Raw genomic sequence first — 19,947 nt, 5'->3', positions numbered from 1 at the left:
AAAAAACATTTATTTGCTGACAGAGATAAAGCACATTTAATGACACAAAGATAACTGAATGACAATTCAACATTAAAAGACACAAACATGCAGAGCTATTAGAGCATAAGAATATCTTGCTATGTCAGACCAATGGCCCATCTTGCCCAGTACTCAGCCTCCAGCTGTGACAGTCAGATGTGATCCCTGGGGAAAGCACACAAGCCTGGCCATTTTCTGTGGGCCATTGCCCTTGTTGCCAGCATCCAGAGCTGTTGTGTTAGAGAAGTACTTCCTTAGCTGGCTTTTTTTGATTTTGTTTGTGGACTAGCATTCGTGAGTTTGACAAAAGTTTGTCTGAACCTGCCTCTAATTTCTCTTCCAACGTGTCCTCTGAGAGCAGGTTGCAGAAGTTCAGCATCTGCTGTACTGTTTTCTTTAATTTATATTTTAAAAGTCTTTTAAAACAATTTCTCTCTGAACTTGCCTTTTTTCTACTGCTGCAGGACCCAGTGTATGCAGTCCTGCCCTCACCTTGGCCTTCACAGAGTAAAGCTCACAGCAAGAATTCCTCAGGAACCCACCAGGGATACCACCACCCTGAAAAGTGACCATGAGGTCCAGCCTTTTGCTTCATATCTTTCAACCTGCTAATAATTAATAAAAGGACTTTTCTTCTATCACAAGGACAACTTAGTTTTTTTAGTAACCTTTGGTGTGGAACCTTATCAGTAGCTGTTTGACTATTCTGTTATCTCATATTCAAAGTATATCCCTTCTCCATGCACTTGTTGACATTCATACAGTAGTCTAGATGGTAGTGAGGTAGGATTTTCCTTTACATAAGTCACTTTAACTCCTCTCCAACAGGGTCTGATTATACATAGCTTTTTTTGCCCCATCCCTGGAAGTGCTCGAGGCGAGGTTGGATGGGGCTCTGAGCAACTTAACCTAGTGGAAGGTGTCCCTGACCATGGCAGAGGGGCTGGAACTAGAAGACCTTTATGGTTCCTTCCAAACCTGGCCATTCTATAGTTGTAAGATGTTTGCATAAAATTAAATTTGAAAACAGCTGACATGAAATTCTATCTTAAATCAAAGACGTATATGTGTTGTTTACGGCAGATAAAACTGTCTCAGGATGGCTCAAAATCAATTATGTTAACGAAAGTCAAGAAAAGTTGTATATGTTTATTGCTCAGGTGAGAAAACTCTTCAAATAGATCAGCCTTTTCAAAGAGGCATTTCAAGTGGATAAAAGTTAACTGAACAGGGCCATTGATGGATTTTCCATTTCATACTAACATGACTGTCTTCACTAAAAAAGAACACTTTTACAGCCTGTGTACATATGGGGAGCATCACAGATCTTACAGAAAATTCTGGTAAGGGAAGAGGTTGTCTCCAATGTCCACAAGGAATTATGGAGCAGTTGAGGCAGGCAGTATGGCTCCTCTACACTCAGCTACACACCACGATGCCTTAACTGAGGCTGGGGGAACAAGTGCATGAGACCTTCCTTCTGAAAAGATCAACAATATATGTCACTCATATTTATTAATTTTAAAATTTCCATATGTGCAAGAAAATTCTTTTGTTGCCCTTTTTTTTTTTTTTTTTGATTGAGATTAAATTTTGAAATAGAATTAAGAGTGGAAAGAGTTTCCACACCAAGGACCATGCAGAAATCTGCACACATGAACCTGTGGAACTCAGCAAGGCATTCTCTGAACACTATTCCCTCCCAAGGATAAAACATCAGACTTAACAGCATATTTACCTATTTTATCAACTGTTTTCATTACTAGAATTTATGGCAGCCAGATGCTTACCTATCTTTCCTACACATGATGGGTTCTTGTCTTCCTAATAATCATATACCAACAAACTTCTGGCAATACACTTCCAATTCTTTTTTTTTTTTTTGTTTTGAAACAGCTTTTTAGTATGGGTTAAAGTTTTAATCTATCTGTATTCAAGAATAAAATTTATTTTCCAGATTCTAAATTTCCACCTTTTCTTGGAATGCTTCCCTTTTAACATGAGTTGAATACAATCATTACAACATTACAGCATTAGGACACTAACACATCTACAGATCCTTTTCAGACATCAAAAGGCTCAAATACTCTCTGTACATATAGGGAAAGCAAACTTTCAGCTTTCCTTTTTCTCTAAGAAAATTTATAGCTGTTCAGAATTGTATTTTTTTGTAATGTACCTGAATATTTTTGACCAAAAAGGGTGCTCAAAATGTGTTGTTAACTTCTTAGTAGAACATGCATACACTTGTGCAATCAGACTCTGCAGAGTTCATTTTGAGTGCGATTACCCAGAACCATCTTTTGTCCTTTCAGAAGATTTTCTCCTCTTCAAGAAAGGGATGCCTCCTCCCTGCTTAAATCTTCTGGCAGCCACAGGGGCTGCTTCCCTTTACCCAGCCATGCTGTGTGCTGCTACTGCGTCTATCTCACCCTTCCTGCAAACCTCAGGGGCCATCAAGTGCCCACTTCTGCACAGCAAAGAATTTGTGGTTCAATCTAATGAGTATTATTTCCAGCTGCCCTCTATAATTGGACTTAGTTGGGCTCAGAAACAGAGCATTCATCAACCTATTAGGAGTACAAAGCCATTCAGTTTTTCAGCTGCTGAGGCTCTGCTGAGGGCAAACAAGTAACTCATAACTACCAACAGATTAGCCAGGCAGCATCTTTCCCTATCTACCCAACTACTCTGCAAGAGGGTAAGAGTCCTTATTGGGAGAGTCTCTCGCTTTAATACAATAGCAAGTAATGGGCTCAGAAGGTTGATTTTGTTTTTCTTTTCCTGAAAAATGCAGGATTTATGCTTTAGACAGGTGAGAAGTAATGTGTGTTTTCTACGGTTAAAGAGGCAGTCGAACGTTTTTCATTTCCATTTACATACATCTTGTTGGCAGAGCCCTGTGTTAAACTCTTAGCCTGAAGCAGATTTCTAAAGCAAAGTTAAAATACAAAAAGCTCTTACTAAATTACATTTACAAAGGAAGTGTCAGTGCAATATTAAATTATAATGGCAGGAGTAACTCCAAGATATTCTTAATGAGGCTCTTTAAAGTACATAAACTGACAAAAAATAGTTGTAAAGAGAAGCACAAAACATTTATGTTTAATCATAGGTAATTTTCCTTCCATTGACCTTAAAACAGGAATAAATTTCAGTATCCGATCCTTTATTTTTGGAAACTACTTCAGCAAACAGACACTTACCTGTTGCAACGTGACGTCCCATTCCAAATATGGCATAAATAATGGCTGGGAAAAAAGATCCATATAAACCAAAAACTGGGTGGACTGAAGACAAAACAGCAAAGGCCAGCCCTATAGAAAATTAAAGAGAATTACTTTACTGTATGAAGATAAAACTGTTCTGTTTGCTTTGTTGTTTTTTTGTTTTTATGAGGAAATGTCTACAATTTTATAAAGAGCAGGAAAAAACTCACCTTCCTTTCTTAAAACTTGGAGCGTAAGTGAACTACTGTACAATAAGAACCAGAAATAACAGTGGAAGGTTTTTCATTTCATCATCAAAATCCACATATCCTACCATGTTTCCAAGTTGTCTCCATTAATGGTTCCAAGCCTCCTTTAATAGCCAGCCCTCAGTGGAGGAGGCAGCAATGTTTCACCCCCACCCTCACAAACGTGGGTTTGAGACTGCCTGTCTCCAGGCAGTGGGATGGTTATTTACAAATATTTCAAAACCTGTAATTTTTGTTTGGATGGATCCCCTTCAGTCTGCTTTCTCCTAATTTCTTAAACAAAAAAATATTCTAGAGTTCATCACTTTTTAGGTGCCTGGGGTTTATAAGCCTTTAGGCATTAACATTTCTTTCATCCTGTAAAGCTGTCAGTTCAGAAACAGATAGCATTTGACTTTCATGTTGAGATGGAGAACAAACAGAATTGGTTCAGGTTTAACTTTATAGACTTACTGATTACCTTCATTGCTTAGCTATAGAGGACAGCATCTATCCTTTTCTTAGAAAGTCTTGGACAGGAACTCATCTTTCAATAGAAACATTCCTGCAAAGCAGCATATTTGGTTGCTTTTCAACTTGAGATACCTAATACAGCAAGTCAGACTGCACTGGCTTCTTGCAAGTCACCAGAAGGAGACTCCCCAGAGCTGCTTCAGATCAGCAGGTTCCAAAGCCATCTCACAGCTCTTACTTCTGGGCACTGACAGCAGGAGAACTTGGCTTGCACAGTTGCTCCATAAATTTTGGTGAATACCTCATCATGCAGTCTGGAAGAAAGGACTGGCCTGTGTAACACACAAGATGCCTTTCTGAAGTCCAGCTTCCACCTGAGTGTACTCACCAGCCTAGGGCAGAGGTGTGTGCACTGGGAGAATGACCACGTGTGGGCTGTGACACAGGAGATTCAGATCTGTGGAATGGAGTTGCCTTCTGTGTACGTGTGAAACCCCCAAAGAAAACTAAACCTGTAGGATTCTTTGTTCTCAACAAGCTTTCCTAACTGCTCCAGACAGCATTCTTTGCCTGAAATGTTGGTGTTATGGAGCTTTGATAATATGGAGAGTGCCAAAGTGTCTTTGTTTATGGGTTTTCAGAGACAATTCTGAACATTTTAATTCAAAATCTTCTTACATTTTCATTTGAGTCTGTCACAAAGTGCACTTGGTGGGGGGGAGGCAAGAAAATACAAAAAGGTCAGAAGTGTCAAGTTCTCAGTGAAGCAGTTCATCTGTCTGTAGAAAAACCTCACAGTGAAGATTTTGCTGACGTGAATCCTACATGGATCATTTTCATCCACACTGTGCTCAGCAAAGTAGCACTATCAATTATGACTTGGAGAAGAGATATTTTAAAATGTGTTTAGTTTTAAACTTCATTTAAACAGAAATGGACTTGGTTGCTCTTCAGCCTTATAAAGAGTGCATCTGCTGATAGTTCTGCATTTTTCTGTTAGCAGAGCGTTATCATAAGCCAGAAAGTTCTTTGAAATTGTAGTGCAATGTCCATGTTCACATGATCAATAGAGGTAAAAGAAGATTCTGAACCAAGAGCAACACAGAAGGGTGTGCCTGAGGAGAATAAAAACAGCACAGGAGAGAACTACGTGACCCAATCCAGATAAAATTATACATGGAGGAGGAGGGGAAACAGAGAATAGGAGAAAGAAATTTTTAAAGCTTGTGTAACACTGGAAAGCTCTTCCATTAAAACCAAACAGAAAGAGAAAAATTGGAATTAATTTACTAGTTGAATACTACTCAAACACATATTCCAGCCTTGCAACAAAACATTATGCTAGGCTAATTATTTGACTCTCCAAAAATTGAACGAATCAGAAAAATCAGTATAATTTCAGTCTCATTTTAATTATAACAACATAATTGAAATGAAGTGACCTGTCTGTGTAGACAAGCATAAGGGAAATACACAAGCTTCAGTACTGAATGTTGAGCCAGATATGTACTTTAGAAGGTTTTTGGGAAGAGCCTGTTATACAGGTTATGGTTGTAAATCCAGATTACCTGCTGCTGATAAATATCACTTGTTTACAAGCAGATAATCTGATCTTAAATTTGGCCCCTGTTTTCCTCCATTTCATGCCTAGACCTTTCACATTCTTTTGTATTAAGTTTCTAGAAGCAGTATGTCATTCTTTTTCATGGTGAGGTGGTGGCAATAAGGCCAGAGCTAAAACTACCAGCATTTGACTTGAATCCTGGCTCTGTTTGTTAGGTTTTTACTCCCATTACTGAAGCATGTGTAGCACTTACTGAAGTGTGTAAGAACAGAGAAGCATTATAAAATAGAATCAGTGAAGACTTCAGGTTTTCTTATTAGGAATAAAATGTTCTAAAGGTTCAAATACTTTTCAAGATGCAATCAGTAGTATATTTAAGTTTATTTCATTAATTTCCATATTAAAATTCACTGCAATGCATTCTCTTTGCTCAAGAACTTTCCTGTCAAAAGACAGGAAACATTATTTTCTTTTTTTTCATTCCATAGAGTAATACTTAAAGAAAATAGATCATAAAGTAAGGATCTCACATAATCTTCACTGGTAATATGGAGAAGCCCCCACGGCAGTGACATTAAGGTTTTCATATAAGAATATAAATTCCATGAAAAGAAATGCAAACAAATATTGAACAGTAAGTTTGGATACAGTACATTAATATTGTTTGTTTTAACTACCTCCTTATCATAAGATAACATTGTGGGACACTTTCACTGAAAACCATGACCTGTGACTAGCACCTGGTGCTTAACAGTCCTCTGGCACATCAGGCTGAAAAGCAAGAGATGTTTAACACTCGGTGTCAATGCAAGTAGCTGCAAAATAACAAACTTGATACAAAGAGAAAGAAGGCCATCTTCTACCGCAGGAGAAAGGTCTCACTTTGAGTTGGAAGTTTCTGCTAATTAGATTAGTGCCAAAACTACAGCAATAAAAAAATATTTTCCATAGGAAGAGCTATGAATCACCAGAGTATAGTCAACTAGTTAACAGTTCTCTGCATCTGGAAATATGCTCATGGTACATACATCTGTTCTGAGGAAAACTCTACCGTGTCTTTTGGAAATACTAGGCGCAAACCAGAAATTAAATTAAGAAGCAGGAAAATATTAAGCTTATAATTAATTTGAAGAGTATCAACATTAGTATCATTTAATATTAACTGTAAAAAGCTATAATATATTTTTTAAGTTTTTCTGATAGAGTGTATATTCAAATAACTTTCTGTAATTGTAACCTTTTACTCTTAAGTCTGACTATACCAAGATGGTCAGGCCCCAGGTTTATGGAACCCTAAATGACACTAATTCATCTTATCCCACTCAAAAATGCTATCTGCAGATGTGGGCATTCTCTAATGCTTCAGAAAAATACAATTTCTCCATTTCTTCTCCATCTTCTCACAAAGCTCTATTATGTAGTAAGAAGGGTATTTTCTGAGGATGCCCTAAAATGTAGAACTAACACATGTTTAATCAGTCTCCTATCAATATTTCCTGGACAAACAAATCAGACAACCAATGACTCATATCCCAGGCTTTAATTTCTAGCTCTAACTCTGGATAGCCAACTTCTATTGAAGAAAAAAAACAAGATTCTTTTTTCCACCACAGGAAAATATTAATATTATATTTCATAAGAGTTTTCCTACACAAGCCTCCTAGTTCTGGAGGATACTTTGACAATGGCTTTGTAAAAGCTCTTAACACAAAATGATCTTTTGGAAATAATATCATTAACCTCCAAAAACTGGGCAGCTCAGTATCAGTTCTCTCAATGTACATTTGCTGGGGCAGCACAAGTGGATTGTACCTTCTGTCTCACTTATTTAGTGACAAAGTACCAAGAGCTTAAAATCATTCTTTGGTTCTTCTGTCATTCAAAGCCTGAGACAAATTAAGAATGTAAAGACAAAATGGAAGGACAGTCCCTCAAAAATTAACCATAAATCTTTCAGAGACCACACAATGCTGATTTGGCAACCCTCCTCTTTTTTGAAGGATCCTTCAGTGCAGCTCCTTCCCATGCAGCTGTCTCCTTCAGCCTGGTGAGAGAGGAAGGATGTTTCAAAATGAAACAGCTGTGTTAGCCATAGCACCTGAATTCACAGTATTTCACAGATTCTGAAGTGTAGCTCTCCCAATGTACCATCTGGCAACCACATCACAGGTAGACTTGAGGAAACACTGCTATTCTGCCACTTTACAGATCTCCACGTACTGACATTTGTATCTTAATGTTCAAAAGGAAAATATGCAAGATTATGGTGGAAGAAACAAGTGGATGGCATGACCCGCTTATGATTCCACTGTTCAAGACAGCTTGAACAGTGATCAGACATACAAAACAGAACACGAAAAAGTTTCTAGTGTTTTCTTTTCTTTTAATAGAGCTCCTCAAAAAAAGCTGTCAGTCTTGACAGAAAATCTGAGATGAAACATTAAGACCCTTCTAGGACAAATTTGACACAAAATCTGAACACCACAAAGATTTTATTAACTGTTTCACAATGAGTGCTATGAGCTATTATCCACTAGCCAGCCATAATACATGAAGACAAAAACAGAAACAAAGAAGGATTTTGAAAGAGGATTATAGGTAAATATCTCTGTATTTCAGTAAGAATAAACAGAGAATGAAGCCTTCAGGAGTTTCTGGCAAGCAGGTAACTATGAAGTAATCTTCTGAGAAGCATCAATGCTGTGGAGAAACAAAAACCTCTCATGAGTGATTGCAGGCCTTAATCCAGATGAGCTGGACTTGCTGAAATCCAGGAAAAGGGCATCCATTTTGGCAAATCAGTGGCCAAGGATCTGAACACTAGCAGTTTTCTATCTGGAAGATTATGTATGGCGTCATTTCTTCCTTCAAGGATCAAAGCTTCCTGGGTTGCTCAGTCTCTGTCCATGGTGCTCAGGCGCCCCAAAGCACAGGGATCCGCACAGCTCTTCTGGGCAGGCAGAGTATGCGCGCCAGAGTGCACCTGGACAGGAGGCTCCAAGGGAGTCAGAGGTCATCCAGAAGCTGAATTCACATTTTAGCAGTCTGTTAGACAGGTCTGCATTAGCACATGTGTAACTTGGAAGAATTTTTATAGACATTAGAAAGAAAATACTGCATGCACAGCAGCCTAAGTGCTGTGCTGCTCCACTGGAGAGTTGTAAAGTGTGAAACACTGTCCCACATTTTCTCACTAACATGTTAAATTTCATATTCTGCTTACATCATTACTTTTTGCATGAGAGAACTATAATAGAGTTCAGCTGGACACTCTTCCAGAAATCATGGATTCTCCAACGCATTGGAGAGGGTTTTTCTGGCTGTAGGAGGTTTTTCTGGCTCTGTTTCCAAATGTGCCTATTCTATTTCATCTACACATGTTATTTGTAAGCCAGATGTATATTTACAAGGCAGCTTTACCCCTTAATAAAATTATTAGCTCCAGTTAGTCAGCTTAGAGTATATTTATGTCTACATTTATGATCAGAGCCTGAAATAAACCCAGCAACTATCACCCTTGAGAAGACACAGCTGGGGTTGCTCCATGAAAAGCTAAGAAAAAAAATTATATAAGTTCTTGGCATCATGCCTTCCAAAACACTGGGCACCAGTTCTGGAATGCAGGAAGGCAGTATAGTTAATTTTTTTTAATGTCAGGGTCTCCAGCCAGTGTTAAGGAATTAGTTGTTCAGCAATAAATCCAGCTCCAGATTAAATTAAGTTTAATTAAAACATACAAACCACACCAAGACTCAGTGAGTTATTATTGGGCTTGAAGAATGAAAAAGAAATGAAGCTGGCAGAAATAACAGTACTGATTTCATCAGATGCCATCTACATTTTTAACTTTTAGAGGAAATATGTCTCAAGGGCCCTCCACCCTCCAAAAAAACAGCCCACCAAAATCCTCTTGAGCCAAAGCATTTCTTGTTCATGATAGGTCACAGGAAAGGCAGCAAATATATAATACTATATATAAATTCTACATTAAGCATATCCCTGTACTAGCTGCCTACAAAATTTTTTTTCTTTTAAACTACAAACACTGACATCATTACAATCTGGTAAGTTTGAAAGTCCAAATCTTGTACCCTCATGCTTCCAGTGGCAGCTATTGAGTACAAGCAACATAATATACAGAAAAATATATATTTCAAAAGAAACAGAAAAATGTTTATGATTCCACAAACTTAGCAAGCAAAGACTGAATCAGAAATAGAGTGACAGTGTTTTCATTTGAAACTCCCACACATTTGTCTTAACTTTTTCATATATATACAGAAGTTCCAAACGTCACTTTTTTTTTTTTTTTTTTTTTTTTTGAGCAGCAGCTCCAAAGACAGCATAAAATTGAAGGGGAGCATAAAATTGTGAAGACCTTCCCTTGTGGTCTGCTACCCCTTATGACAGCCAAGCACAATTTTTTGTCATTTAGCACACCCATGAATGGAATTATGTGATAAAGAGATCCATCTTCTGAACCCAATAATTAAATACAATATTTTTAGAACTATTTCCAATTTTAAATCTAAACAGATTCAAGTTACTTTATTTTCATTCCTCAACTGTCTGCAACTCTCTTTTAATTTGAATGCCTTTCCTGATAAAGAAAAAACCTTCTCATGTATTAATTAACCTGTCTGAGCCATTTTTCTCTCAAATATAATCTCTGCTTTTCTGCTCCTTCTCCTAACCTTTTCTTCTAATGAGATCATCTTCTTTGAACAGAGGCAACCAAAATGACACACTATACTTGTGATATAGTGATCAACAGACAGCACTGCCAGTGGTCATCGGTTTCTTTGCACCTCCCAATTCACGCAGCAGCCTTTTTTTTTTTTTAAATAGGCTAATTATTTTCCAACACACCATTAAAACTACGTCTAACTGAGGGCAGCAGCAGATTTGTCTTTAGAACCCATACATAAATCTGAAGTAAAACCCACCATCTGTCCTAGAGCCTTGCTTCAGAATTGCATAGCTGAATCCATCACTCTGGTATCCTTTATTGCTCTACATGGATATGTATTTTCATTATTATTATTATTATTATTATTATTACTAAGGAGAAATACAACACTATGGGTTGCATCTGGTCCAGTCCCTCATCTGCAGTACAGACTTGTAACTGGGGTACAACACTATACTCACAATCAATCACAAAATATAATTCCAAATGTGATAGAATCGTCTAGGGTAGGTGTTACCTGATCCACAGTGACACTTACGTTGTTTTTCAGAATCCTGAGATGGCAATTACTTATCTCAGTTTTCAACCTGGAAGTGTTTCATTTTCTCTGTTTGATATCAGTTATATATCCATGTGCTTGACCATTTCCCTCATGGAAAAGTCATCATCCTTCAGGAAACTGAGTCAAAGTTCTAATTTTGCACTGAGGTTTCCATTCAGACCAAATACTTCAGTAGAAAGTACCACGCCTTTGTTTTGCATTTCTTTTTTTAAAGGCTGTAAAAGCACTTGTAGGTTTGCGGGTTCTTTTGGAGGGGTTTAACTCAGTTGCAGTGTTAGACATGCATATCAGTAGCAAACTACTGAAACCTGAGTTCTTTGCACCATAAACTCTCAGCGTAGTATTGCAAAAGTAATTTCTCTGTTTCAAGCAAAAGCATTTTTCTGTGTCTAATTTCCCTACCCATAAACTTTTCTATTACTGGTAAGTGTAAGGAGCTCTAAATTGTTAAAATGAAAAGTGCAGGGTATAAGTATTATCATCACCCAGAAAATTGCTAAAAAAAAAAAAAGAATTTAAGTCATATATTTGTGTAAGCAGGAGACTGTCTGGTCATGAATAGCTTGAAGATGGGGTTTATAATTATCAAACCCTCAAGAGAGATCTTGGAAGAAGCCTGAGAGAAGGGCTGACATTGTCTGAAGTTAGGTACCTACATTAGGAATTTACATCCAGAAAGAGTAAAACAACTTCAGCTGTTATGCAGAGCACTTAATTTTCACAGCATTTCATGACCAAAATGCTTCAGACACATTTGTGTCCCCTACCTGTACAGAGAACATAAATAAGTTACATACACTAAAATATATATTCAAAAAATAAAATATGTATTCAAGGAGACTAACTTGGGTAATAATTCCTCTGGCAATAAACTCATCTACATGACAGAGGGTCTCTTTTATAAACTTTTTCTGACAAACTTGGCTTTATTTCTATTGCATTCAGGGACAGTCAGGGAAGCTCACTGATGGGTCATGGTACTAGCTACATGGTTTCTATATGCCAAACTTTCTGTGCAGTGTGCACAATTCTGCCCAGGGAAAAACAAGCAGCAAAACAAGCAAAAAAAAGACTGCATGAGAAGGATAGCAAAGTGGATTAATAGTAGATGGATCAAGAGCTTGGTAATGAATAAATAATGTAGGAAAGATCACCTATGACATGTCTTGAAAGTAAAGATGAATAATTTGCTTGGTGCAATAAAAGTTACCACTGTGAAAACAAGCTAAGCAGATGCATTCTGAAGAGATAAGATGGGACTGTAGCACATGTTCAGAAGGCTACAGAAAAAACATGATGACAGTTTAATGAGACTTAGCTGCATGGAAAGACTGTGTCATAATGCATCTTAATTTTATCATGTAAGGAAACCAAGAAAAAAATCAGACCCAGGCTGATCAAAGTATTTTTCTTACATGAGTGTGGGGTGACCATGTCACACAAAAAACCCACAAATAATTCTATTTTGACAGGTCAGTGGATGAATTACAGAAAAGAAAACAGTAAGACCTGCCTTTAACCATGAACTGTTAAACATGAACTGTTTATCTGTTTATTACCCAAAATGATATGGATATAATGGTTGAGACACCTAAACTTTGATGTCTGCCTCATCAGTGTCTACACCTGAACCCATCCCTGTTACACTCAGAGGAAATCTTATTAATATAATTAATTAATCTACCTTAACTAAGCAGATGGTTAGATTTTTAGATTTAGTCAGATGAATCACGCCTGTGGTGGGTTGATTCCAGCCAGCAGTTAAGTACCCAGCCAGACACTCGCTCCTCCTCAAAGGATGCAGGAGAGAATCAGAAAAGCACAAGTGAGAAAACTTGTCAGTCAAGATAGACAACTTAATAAGTGAATGAAAGAAAAGAAAAAAAGTGATGTAAATGCAGTCATTCACCACCTCTCACAAGCATAGAATCACAGAATAAACAAAGTTGGGAGGGATCTATAAAGATCATCGAGTCCAACTCGTGGTCCTGCTCAGGACACCCCAAGAGTCACACTGTGTGCCTGAGAGCATTGTCTTCTTGAACTCTGTCAGGCTTGGGGTTGTGACTAGTTCCCTGAGGAGCCTGTTCCTGTGCCCAGAAACCCTCTGGGAGAAGAACCTTTTCCTGATATCCAACCTAAACCCCTCCTGACTCAGTTTCCTCAAGTCCTATCACTGGCCACAAGAGAGAATAGATCGGTGCCTGCCTTTCCACCTCCTCTCACAGGAGTGTTGAGGTTTTCCCTCAGTCTCTTCCAGGCTGAACAAACTAAGTGACCTCTGCTGCTCCTCATTTGGCTTCCCCTCAAGGCCCTTCATCATCCTCGTTACCCTCCTTTGGATGCTCTCTAACAACTTAGTGTTCATTAACTCTGATCAATTAAGTCTTCATTGACCAGTGAAGAACACAGAAGCAGCTTGCTGAGAACTACTTACCTGCACAGCAGACCCTTTGTTTTATTAGCACGATTTCAATTTGGAAAGGAAAAAAAGGTTAGGCAGTTATGAGACATCTGCATGGATCTAGCAATTGAATTTGTTTGCAAGGATGAGGGATACAGAATTAAACAGAACAAAGACTCTTCACAGAATGACTGTTGATGGGGTATTAATAAGTTTTAAAGGGAAAGGGAAGAGGGCAATGAATGCTAATCCAACAAGAAAATTAGGGATTTATTTTGTTAATTCAGAGACATTTTGCTCTAGTCTATCAACAACAGAGTTTTGAGAAGTTTTTTGAGACTATTACAGTATATAGCAAACTTCAAGTATAGTATTCCTATTACAGTATATAGCAAACTTCAAGCCTGCTTCATGATGTTCATTTTAGATTCAAAGATTATTTTTTCAACCTTAGGTATCAAAGTAAGAATAAGGATTCTATGTCAGCATTATTAAATTACACTTGGAACTAATATTAAATAGCTGATGAAGTCTGATTTCCTTTACTGGTTTTGACTTGTGGCTGGCTGACTTCGCAGTCTGAGACTGTGCAAGTCCAGCTGGATGTTTGTGCCAACTGGTGTATTTGAAAAGGTTTGGTTTTTTGGGGTTTTTTTTTTGTTTGTTTGTTTGTTTTGGTTTTTTGGGGTTTGTTTGGGTTTTTTTTGTTTGTTTGTTTGGTTTTTTTTGTTTTTTTTTTTTTTTCGTTAGAACTTGTAGGGTCTTTTTCGTATGAGATATTTTCATAAAATTTTTAGAAACATAATTATCTTTGACATTTCTTTCTCCATATTCTGTACAAGTAGATAAAGGACTCTAAAACTAGGGGATACATACAGAGAAAATACAAGTATTGTCTCAATAGGTAAAGAGCATTGAATTTTGGGCCTCCTGAATTAATATTTATTTATTATTGTCAGCAGGCAATGAAAGAACTGTAGAACATTTTCAGAATGACTGCTTGGTTTCAGCAACGACTCTTTCATCACAAGTGCCCAGCAGCACATTGTGATAATCCCATGCCTTTACTTTCCATCTTGCTACACCCCTCAGTCTCCCCTTCCCCAGACCAGTTTTGTTGCTTTCACTATGACACAGTAAGGACAGTGACTTTCATCTTCCTTACAATACAAAGAGAAATCAATTTAATCCAGTATTTAGATTACAAGTGAGAACACAAACACATTACACCAGATCAGAGCAGTTGCCAGCCTGAATAGTCTGAATATGATCAATATCAGAAGAGTAAAAAATCCCACAGAAGGAAATAGTGAAAAACACAGCTCATTTGGAAGGCTTTTCTTAATTATTCTCAAGCTACTGGACTGCTCTCCACGCTGGAGTTTGCAGCTTTCATCATTCAGAAAACTGTTGCATATGAATACAACTGTACATTTTTCCAAATACTTCCATTACTCAGGTTTATTTCCTTATACTCAGATTTGTTGAAACCTGTTGCTGAGGTTGACACTATGCTGAACAAGTAAATTATCACCAATTACCCTTTTTTTCCTACTATTATTAGAATTTCTGCCTTGCATTGCATTACAGAATTTGTTGGTTTATCTTGTGAGTGAAAGAAAAGAGTCACAATAAGACCTCCCAAAATTTGGGTTTTTTTGATTTGTGCTACATAACAACTGGAACTTCTTTTCATCCATAAGTCTTCCTGTGAAAATATTAGGATAGTTCTGATAACCAGAATGCTTACAACACTAGAGAAAGAGCGTATATTTGCATTCAAATTAAAGCACCACAAACATGATAAAATCCTTTTGTCTCTAACTATCTTCCTATTTCATCCCTTAAAATAATTCCAAAATCTTGAGAAGCAGCAAGCAGAGAAAATAAAAACAGATCAGGAGTTTCAAAGTATTTCTTTTTAAACAGCATAAAATACAGATAAAATTGTTTCTAGAGTACTCATAAATAAACCAGAAAACCTGTATTTTCTGTCTTCACTGGGTCTTCATAGATTTATCTGTTACAGTAAACAACTTCTTGGTACAAGAGTCAAACATTAAAGTCCTGGCTAAAACTACCAGCACTGCAGAAATGCTGTTTAACATAGCATTTTTGATGAATTTCAACATACTGTTATTAGCAGCATTTTAATTACAATTGTTGTATACACACATACCAGGGAAATTAGATACTTTGCAGAGTTACAGTATTAAGGTTCCTAAAGTTAAATCATGCCAATGCAGATGTTCCTAATTACTTTAAAAGCACAAATACTTATACAAATCAGTTGTTTCAAGTTCCAGCATAATTCAATTTAAGGAGTGTTCAACAACATGAATGATACTTAAGCACACTTAATATGGAAGACTGTTAGGAAACAATAGATGTCATTCACGTGAAGGAAGGAGTTAAAGTCCATCTGAGATAAGAAGCTGTGATTTGTCTGAGCCAAATATAAGAGATTGTCATAAGAAGGTGACACTATCAAAGACACATCAAAAACTGACAAAAGTGTTTATTTCCTTGTAGCAATCACTTTACTAAACAAGATGACTGGAACTTAAAGTTTCTGCAGGTCATTGTGCAGGGTTTGGGAAGCTTCTTCTTTTTCCTGCCTTTGTTTTCTTCCTTTTTTTTTTTTTCTTTTTTTTTTTTTTTTTTTTTTTTTTTTTTTTTTTAGCTGTAAAATGGAGTCTAGCTCCACCCCTACTTTGTATTGCTGCTTGAAAAGAGGTGTGGTAGGTAATGCAATACTGCATTAAATCAGCACACAAGCTATGGATGCCACAGATCCTCTCCCTGGATAATATCTCTGCCAGGAACACTCTTTAGGCACAGAAAGTTGCGAACTCTTCCTGCTGTGTTTTGGAATTTTACATATAATAGTATCATGCACATGTTTATTCCAGAACAGCATATTTTATAGTGCAGTTATCATTGAGTTATATTTTGTTTTCCATGTGAAATAGAGAAAAAGGTGGTCATTGAATTGATAAAACATTGTATATAACCATATCCTGTATGATTAGAGTTACTGCTCTCTCACCTTCCATATTAAATGTTTGAAAGTTTGTCAAAGGATAAATAGTAAAGTTCTACATAAATTAGCTACAATATCACAATGCATTTCTATCCACATTTGCACATCCGCCCTATAAATGAGTTAAGACTATATCTTTTTCCTTTAATTTTTGTTTAGATTCAATCAACATCAGATATGACCAGACAAACTTAAAATATTAATTTGAAATGAGTTAACTGTACCTTGAGTCACCTGTTGGATAGCTAGCATCATCCCAGAAACAGTATCAGGAGCCAAATTTTCCTTCCAGTTGTAGACAGGCACCCATTTCAAGATAGGCAGCCTTCTCATACACCAGGCTTTGATATCTTCAAAGCGAACAGCCTGGATCTTCCTCCAGACTGTACTTCTTTTCCTTTTTGCCCCTGTCATCATTCCTACCCCACAAAAGCAGTGCCTCTGTCAGGAGAGTGCACAGTTGAGGAGTCACCCTGATCTCTGTCAGTGTCCAGTTTTCTTCTGAGATTTTTCAGTTCCAAACTACAAAGAAAAAAAAATGAACAGAAGCACTTAGATTTCTGCAGCTGTTCTGTAACTATACTCAACGAAAACACTTATTAAGTGCTTCAATCATATAAACAGCTACATTAAATGCAAGAACTGTCTACGGCAAAGATCACATTTTCTGCTGTTTGCAAAGATTTGGTCTAGTCTCACGTTAGTTTGTGATTCTTTCCAGTAACTTCCCGCTTTATATCCCTGCAATGCTTGTGCTTTTGGCCTCATTCCAGTGGCAAAATGAGGTATTACTGGGTGTGTGTGTGATATAGGCTGGGCTATGCTAATCTGAGCAAGAAGTGCCCAGCAGAGCAGGCATCTCCCTGCCAAGCCTGGGAGAGCAGCCTGTCTCTCCTGGGGGAGCTTTTCTGGCCGCAGGCGGAAGGCATTAAGACCTCAGTAAAGCTCGTGCTAGAAGACTTGTCTTACTCCATCAGCATTTTGTCTTCTAAATGACACAAAAAGCTTATTTATGTAGCAAATGCAGAACATCAGGTAGCAATAAGTCCTACCAGAAACATACACAGAATCTCTCTGTAGGCTGAAACCTCAAACTCCAGAGTAACAAGCTCCAAGTGCAGCGAGGGACTGCAAGGTATCGGCTTCACATGGGCAGTGCCAAAAATTCTTGTGACAATCGTTCTTGTTCAAAGCTAGTCCTTTCTGCTCTTGGCTGTCCATTCAACAAAGGCTCTCCCAGCACAGACAGTTCACCCAGTAACGTTTGTTCTTGCAATAATATCATGCACCTTGTGTACATACAAAGTGCTCAGACACAAAGTGATAAGGACATAGAAGAGCTTTAAATGTTCAGGCATTTAAATGCCTTGACTGATATGGAGCAAGGACACAGTAAGCTTTCCTCTAAGTTTTCTGTATCAGTCCATTCGACGGAGTGACATTCAGTTGATGTCCAGAACTGTGCCCCATAGGATTGCAAAGATAAAAAAAAAAAGGAAGAGAAAGAAAGAATTTCTTAACATAAGACAGACCCTTACGTATAACTATTCCTGGCATACTTATTCTCTGCCCTGCCCAGCCATTAACAACATACACTTTTTAAAGACAGGTAATCTTACTTCTGTTCATTAGAATAAACCTCTGAACATCAATTCTTTCTTGTTTTCTTTGGGTTTTTTTTTAACTTGAAAGTGCAGTTCAAGTGCTCCATAACTGAGGCATTTATGTCTGTTAAGTTTTCACAACACAAATCTTTTCCTTCTTTCAATAGTCAGAAGTGGACAGGAATCCTCACAGCTACAGTGAGAGCTACTCAGCAGTCAGGTGCTGCTTAGTTTTGATGACATGCTCGGTACCTCTAACTATAACAGAATTTACCATTAAATAAAAATCAAAATACATTTCTACACATAAATATGCATGTGCAAAAACATCCCCAGATATAGGTACTTGTGTAAAAGAGCCTAGCCTTTTTTTTTTTTTAATCATAGTTTGCTAGAAGCTCTGAATATTCTGAAAGGAGCAAAAAAGCTTGCAGTGGGAAACCAAAGAACCATTGCTAAACACACAAGAACATACTCTCCATTCCTCAAAGTTCTTGCACCAAAATGCTGACATGTTTCACAAAGTCTGTAATTGAGATTTTCCCACCTCCTAATTGCAGAGTCAGTTAAACTGGGCAAGTTTTCCTCAATACCAGATTAGTATCTGGACACCTAGGATTTCCATCATCAGGAGAGTTTTGTCCCCCACCACCAACAAAGGATGGTATCTCTCTGTAAGTGTGTGCATGCATGAGTGCAAACATCCTACACCTGTTGTGGAAACTTTGTTTTACCCCAACAATTATTTTTTATAAGTAAAAAACTGCATTATCCATAAATCTGAAGTTGATAATGCCACCACTATTGAAATACATTCTTCATTGTTACTCTGAAATTAATAAATACTCCTAGTTACCTATGACACAAAGCAACATTTCAGTTACAAACCTGCAGAGAAATCAACATTTTTAAGGGAAAACTGATGTACATATAACAAGCTAACATAACTGATGGATATGTATAACAAGCTAACCTCACTACAAAATATACTATACTCACAAGTATAGCCTCACTACAAAATATTACAACCTTTGAATCTTAAAGAAACATAAAATCCCCTCCGCTTTCCTAGAGCACTCCAGTATCCTAGTGGAAACACGTTGTATCACACACACAATGTTTAAACTTTTTCCCATCAGCTGTTGTAAATCTTTAGTCTATACACTCCCATATTATGCAGGCTTTTCATAGGTTGAATTGTATCATGATATACCTGAACTATCAGGACTGTGAGACCCTCTCTTGCTCTGAAACAAGTGAATAAAATTCTTTTTCTGGAACACTAAAGAATAAGCATGAGAAACCTTCAGTTTTATACATTTAAGTCAATGTATTCACATATGCTTTTGTAATATTAGATGCTTCATAGTTAGCTTTTTTGATAATCTCATATAAGTAAAAGCTATCTTCAAGTGATTACATAGTTGTTCTGGAAATGCATAAAAATATAATTCTAGCAGAATTTTTATGTACAAAGCTAAAAAGATAATTACCATAAGTCAAAAATTAGACTACAAGTAGTATATAGAAGGAGATATTTATTGCATCATAGATCAGCTGTGGTGGGCTTTTAAAACCTGGTTTGCAACAGGTTCCAAAAATAGATGGGGTAACCTCTGTGGAGACTGTCTGTATTTTCATCAGCTCCTCTAACATTTACATACATGGGAAGTTTACATACACAGTGGATATGTGAAGAAAGGGGGTTTGATTCTCTAGTTCTGGACTCAAGGGATTAACAAAAAAAAAAAAAAAAAAAAAAAAAAAAAAAAAAAACTTTACTCCAACTTAGACCTCAAAAGGACAAATTAGTGGCAAACTCTGACAGAGAAGCCCTAAACCTCACCTCATATGGAAGCAGATTTTGTAGGAAATCTTTGGATTCTTACATGAGATCTGCTTTTAGACTTCATATAAACTGTGAAGTGTGCCGTGTGCCCTGGGACGGCCCTGCTGGGGCAGGGGGTTGGAAGAGATGACCCTCTGTGCTCCCTTCCAACCTCAACCACTGTGATTCTGCAGCGTGACTTGCTCTTTGTAAGTTTTCTCAGGAAGGAACTAAATATCTGCAAACATCCAGCATTAAACCAGTGTGGATAAACTAAACCTGTGCTCCTGCTGCTGTGCA

The 19,947-nt window shown here is 37.3% G+C and overlaps 1 protein-coding gene across 1 annotated transcript in view; it reads right to left on the bottom strand.

Moving 5' to 3' along the window:
- Positions 1-16,629, bottom strand: part of SLC26A7 (solute carrier family 26 member 7) — a 63,831-nt gene extending 47,202 nt beyond the window's left edge. Inside the window, exons 1-2 of the mRNA XM_041412867.1 lie at positions 16,440-16,629; positions 3,228-3,338 (exon numbers count right to left, since the gene is read on the bottom strand). Of these exons, the coding sequence (XP_041268801.1) occupies positions 3,228-3,338; positions 16,440-16,629 (301 nt within the window). The remainder of the gene's footprint in view (positions 1-3,227; positions 3,339-16,439) is intronic.
- Positions 16,630-19,947: the final 3,318 nt, after the last annotated feature.

This window comes from Onychostruthus taczanowskii, unplaced genomic scaffold (genome assembly GCF_017590055.1).
Source record: "Onychostruthus taczanowskii isolate IOZ18803 unplaced genomic scaffold, ASM1759005v1 scaffold4, whole genome shotgun sequence".
NCBI lineage: Eukaryota > Metazoa > Chordata > Aves > Passeriformes > Passeridae > Onychostruthus > Onychostruthus taczanowskii.
This window is presented reverse-complemented; position numbering and strand designations above follow the sequence as displayed.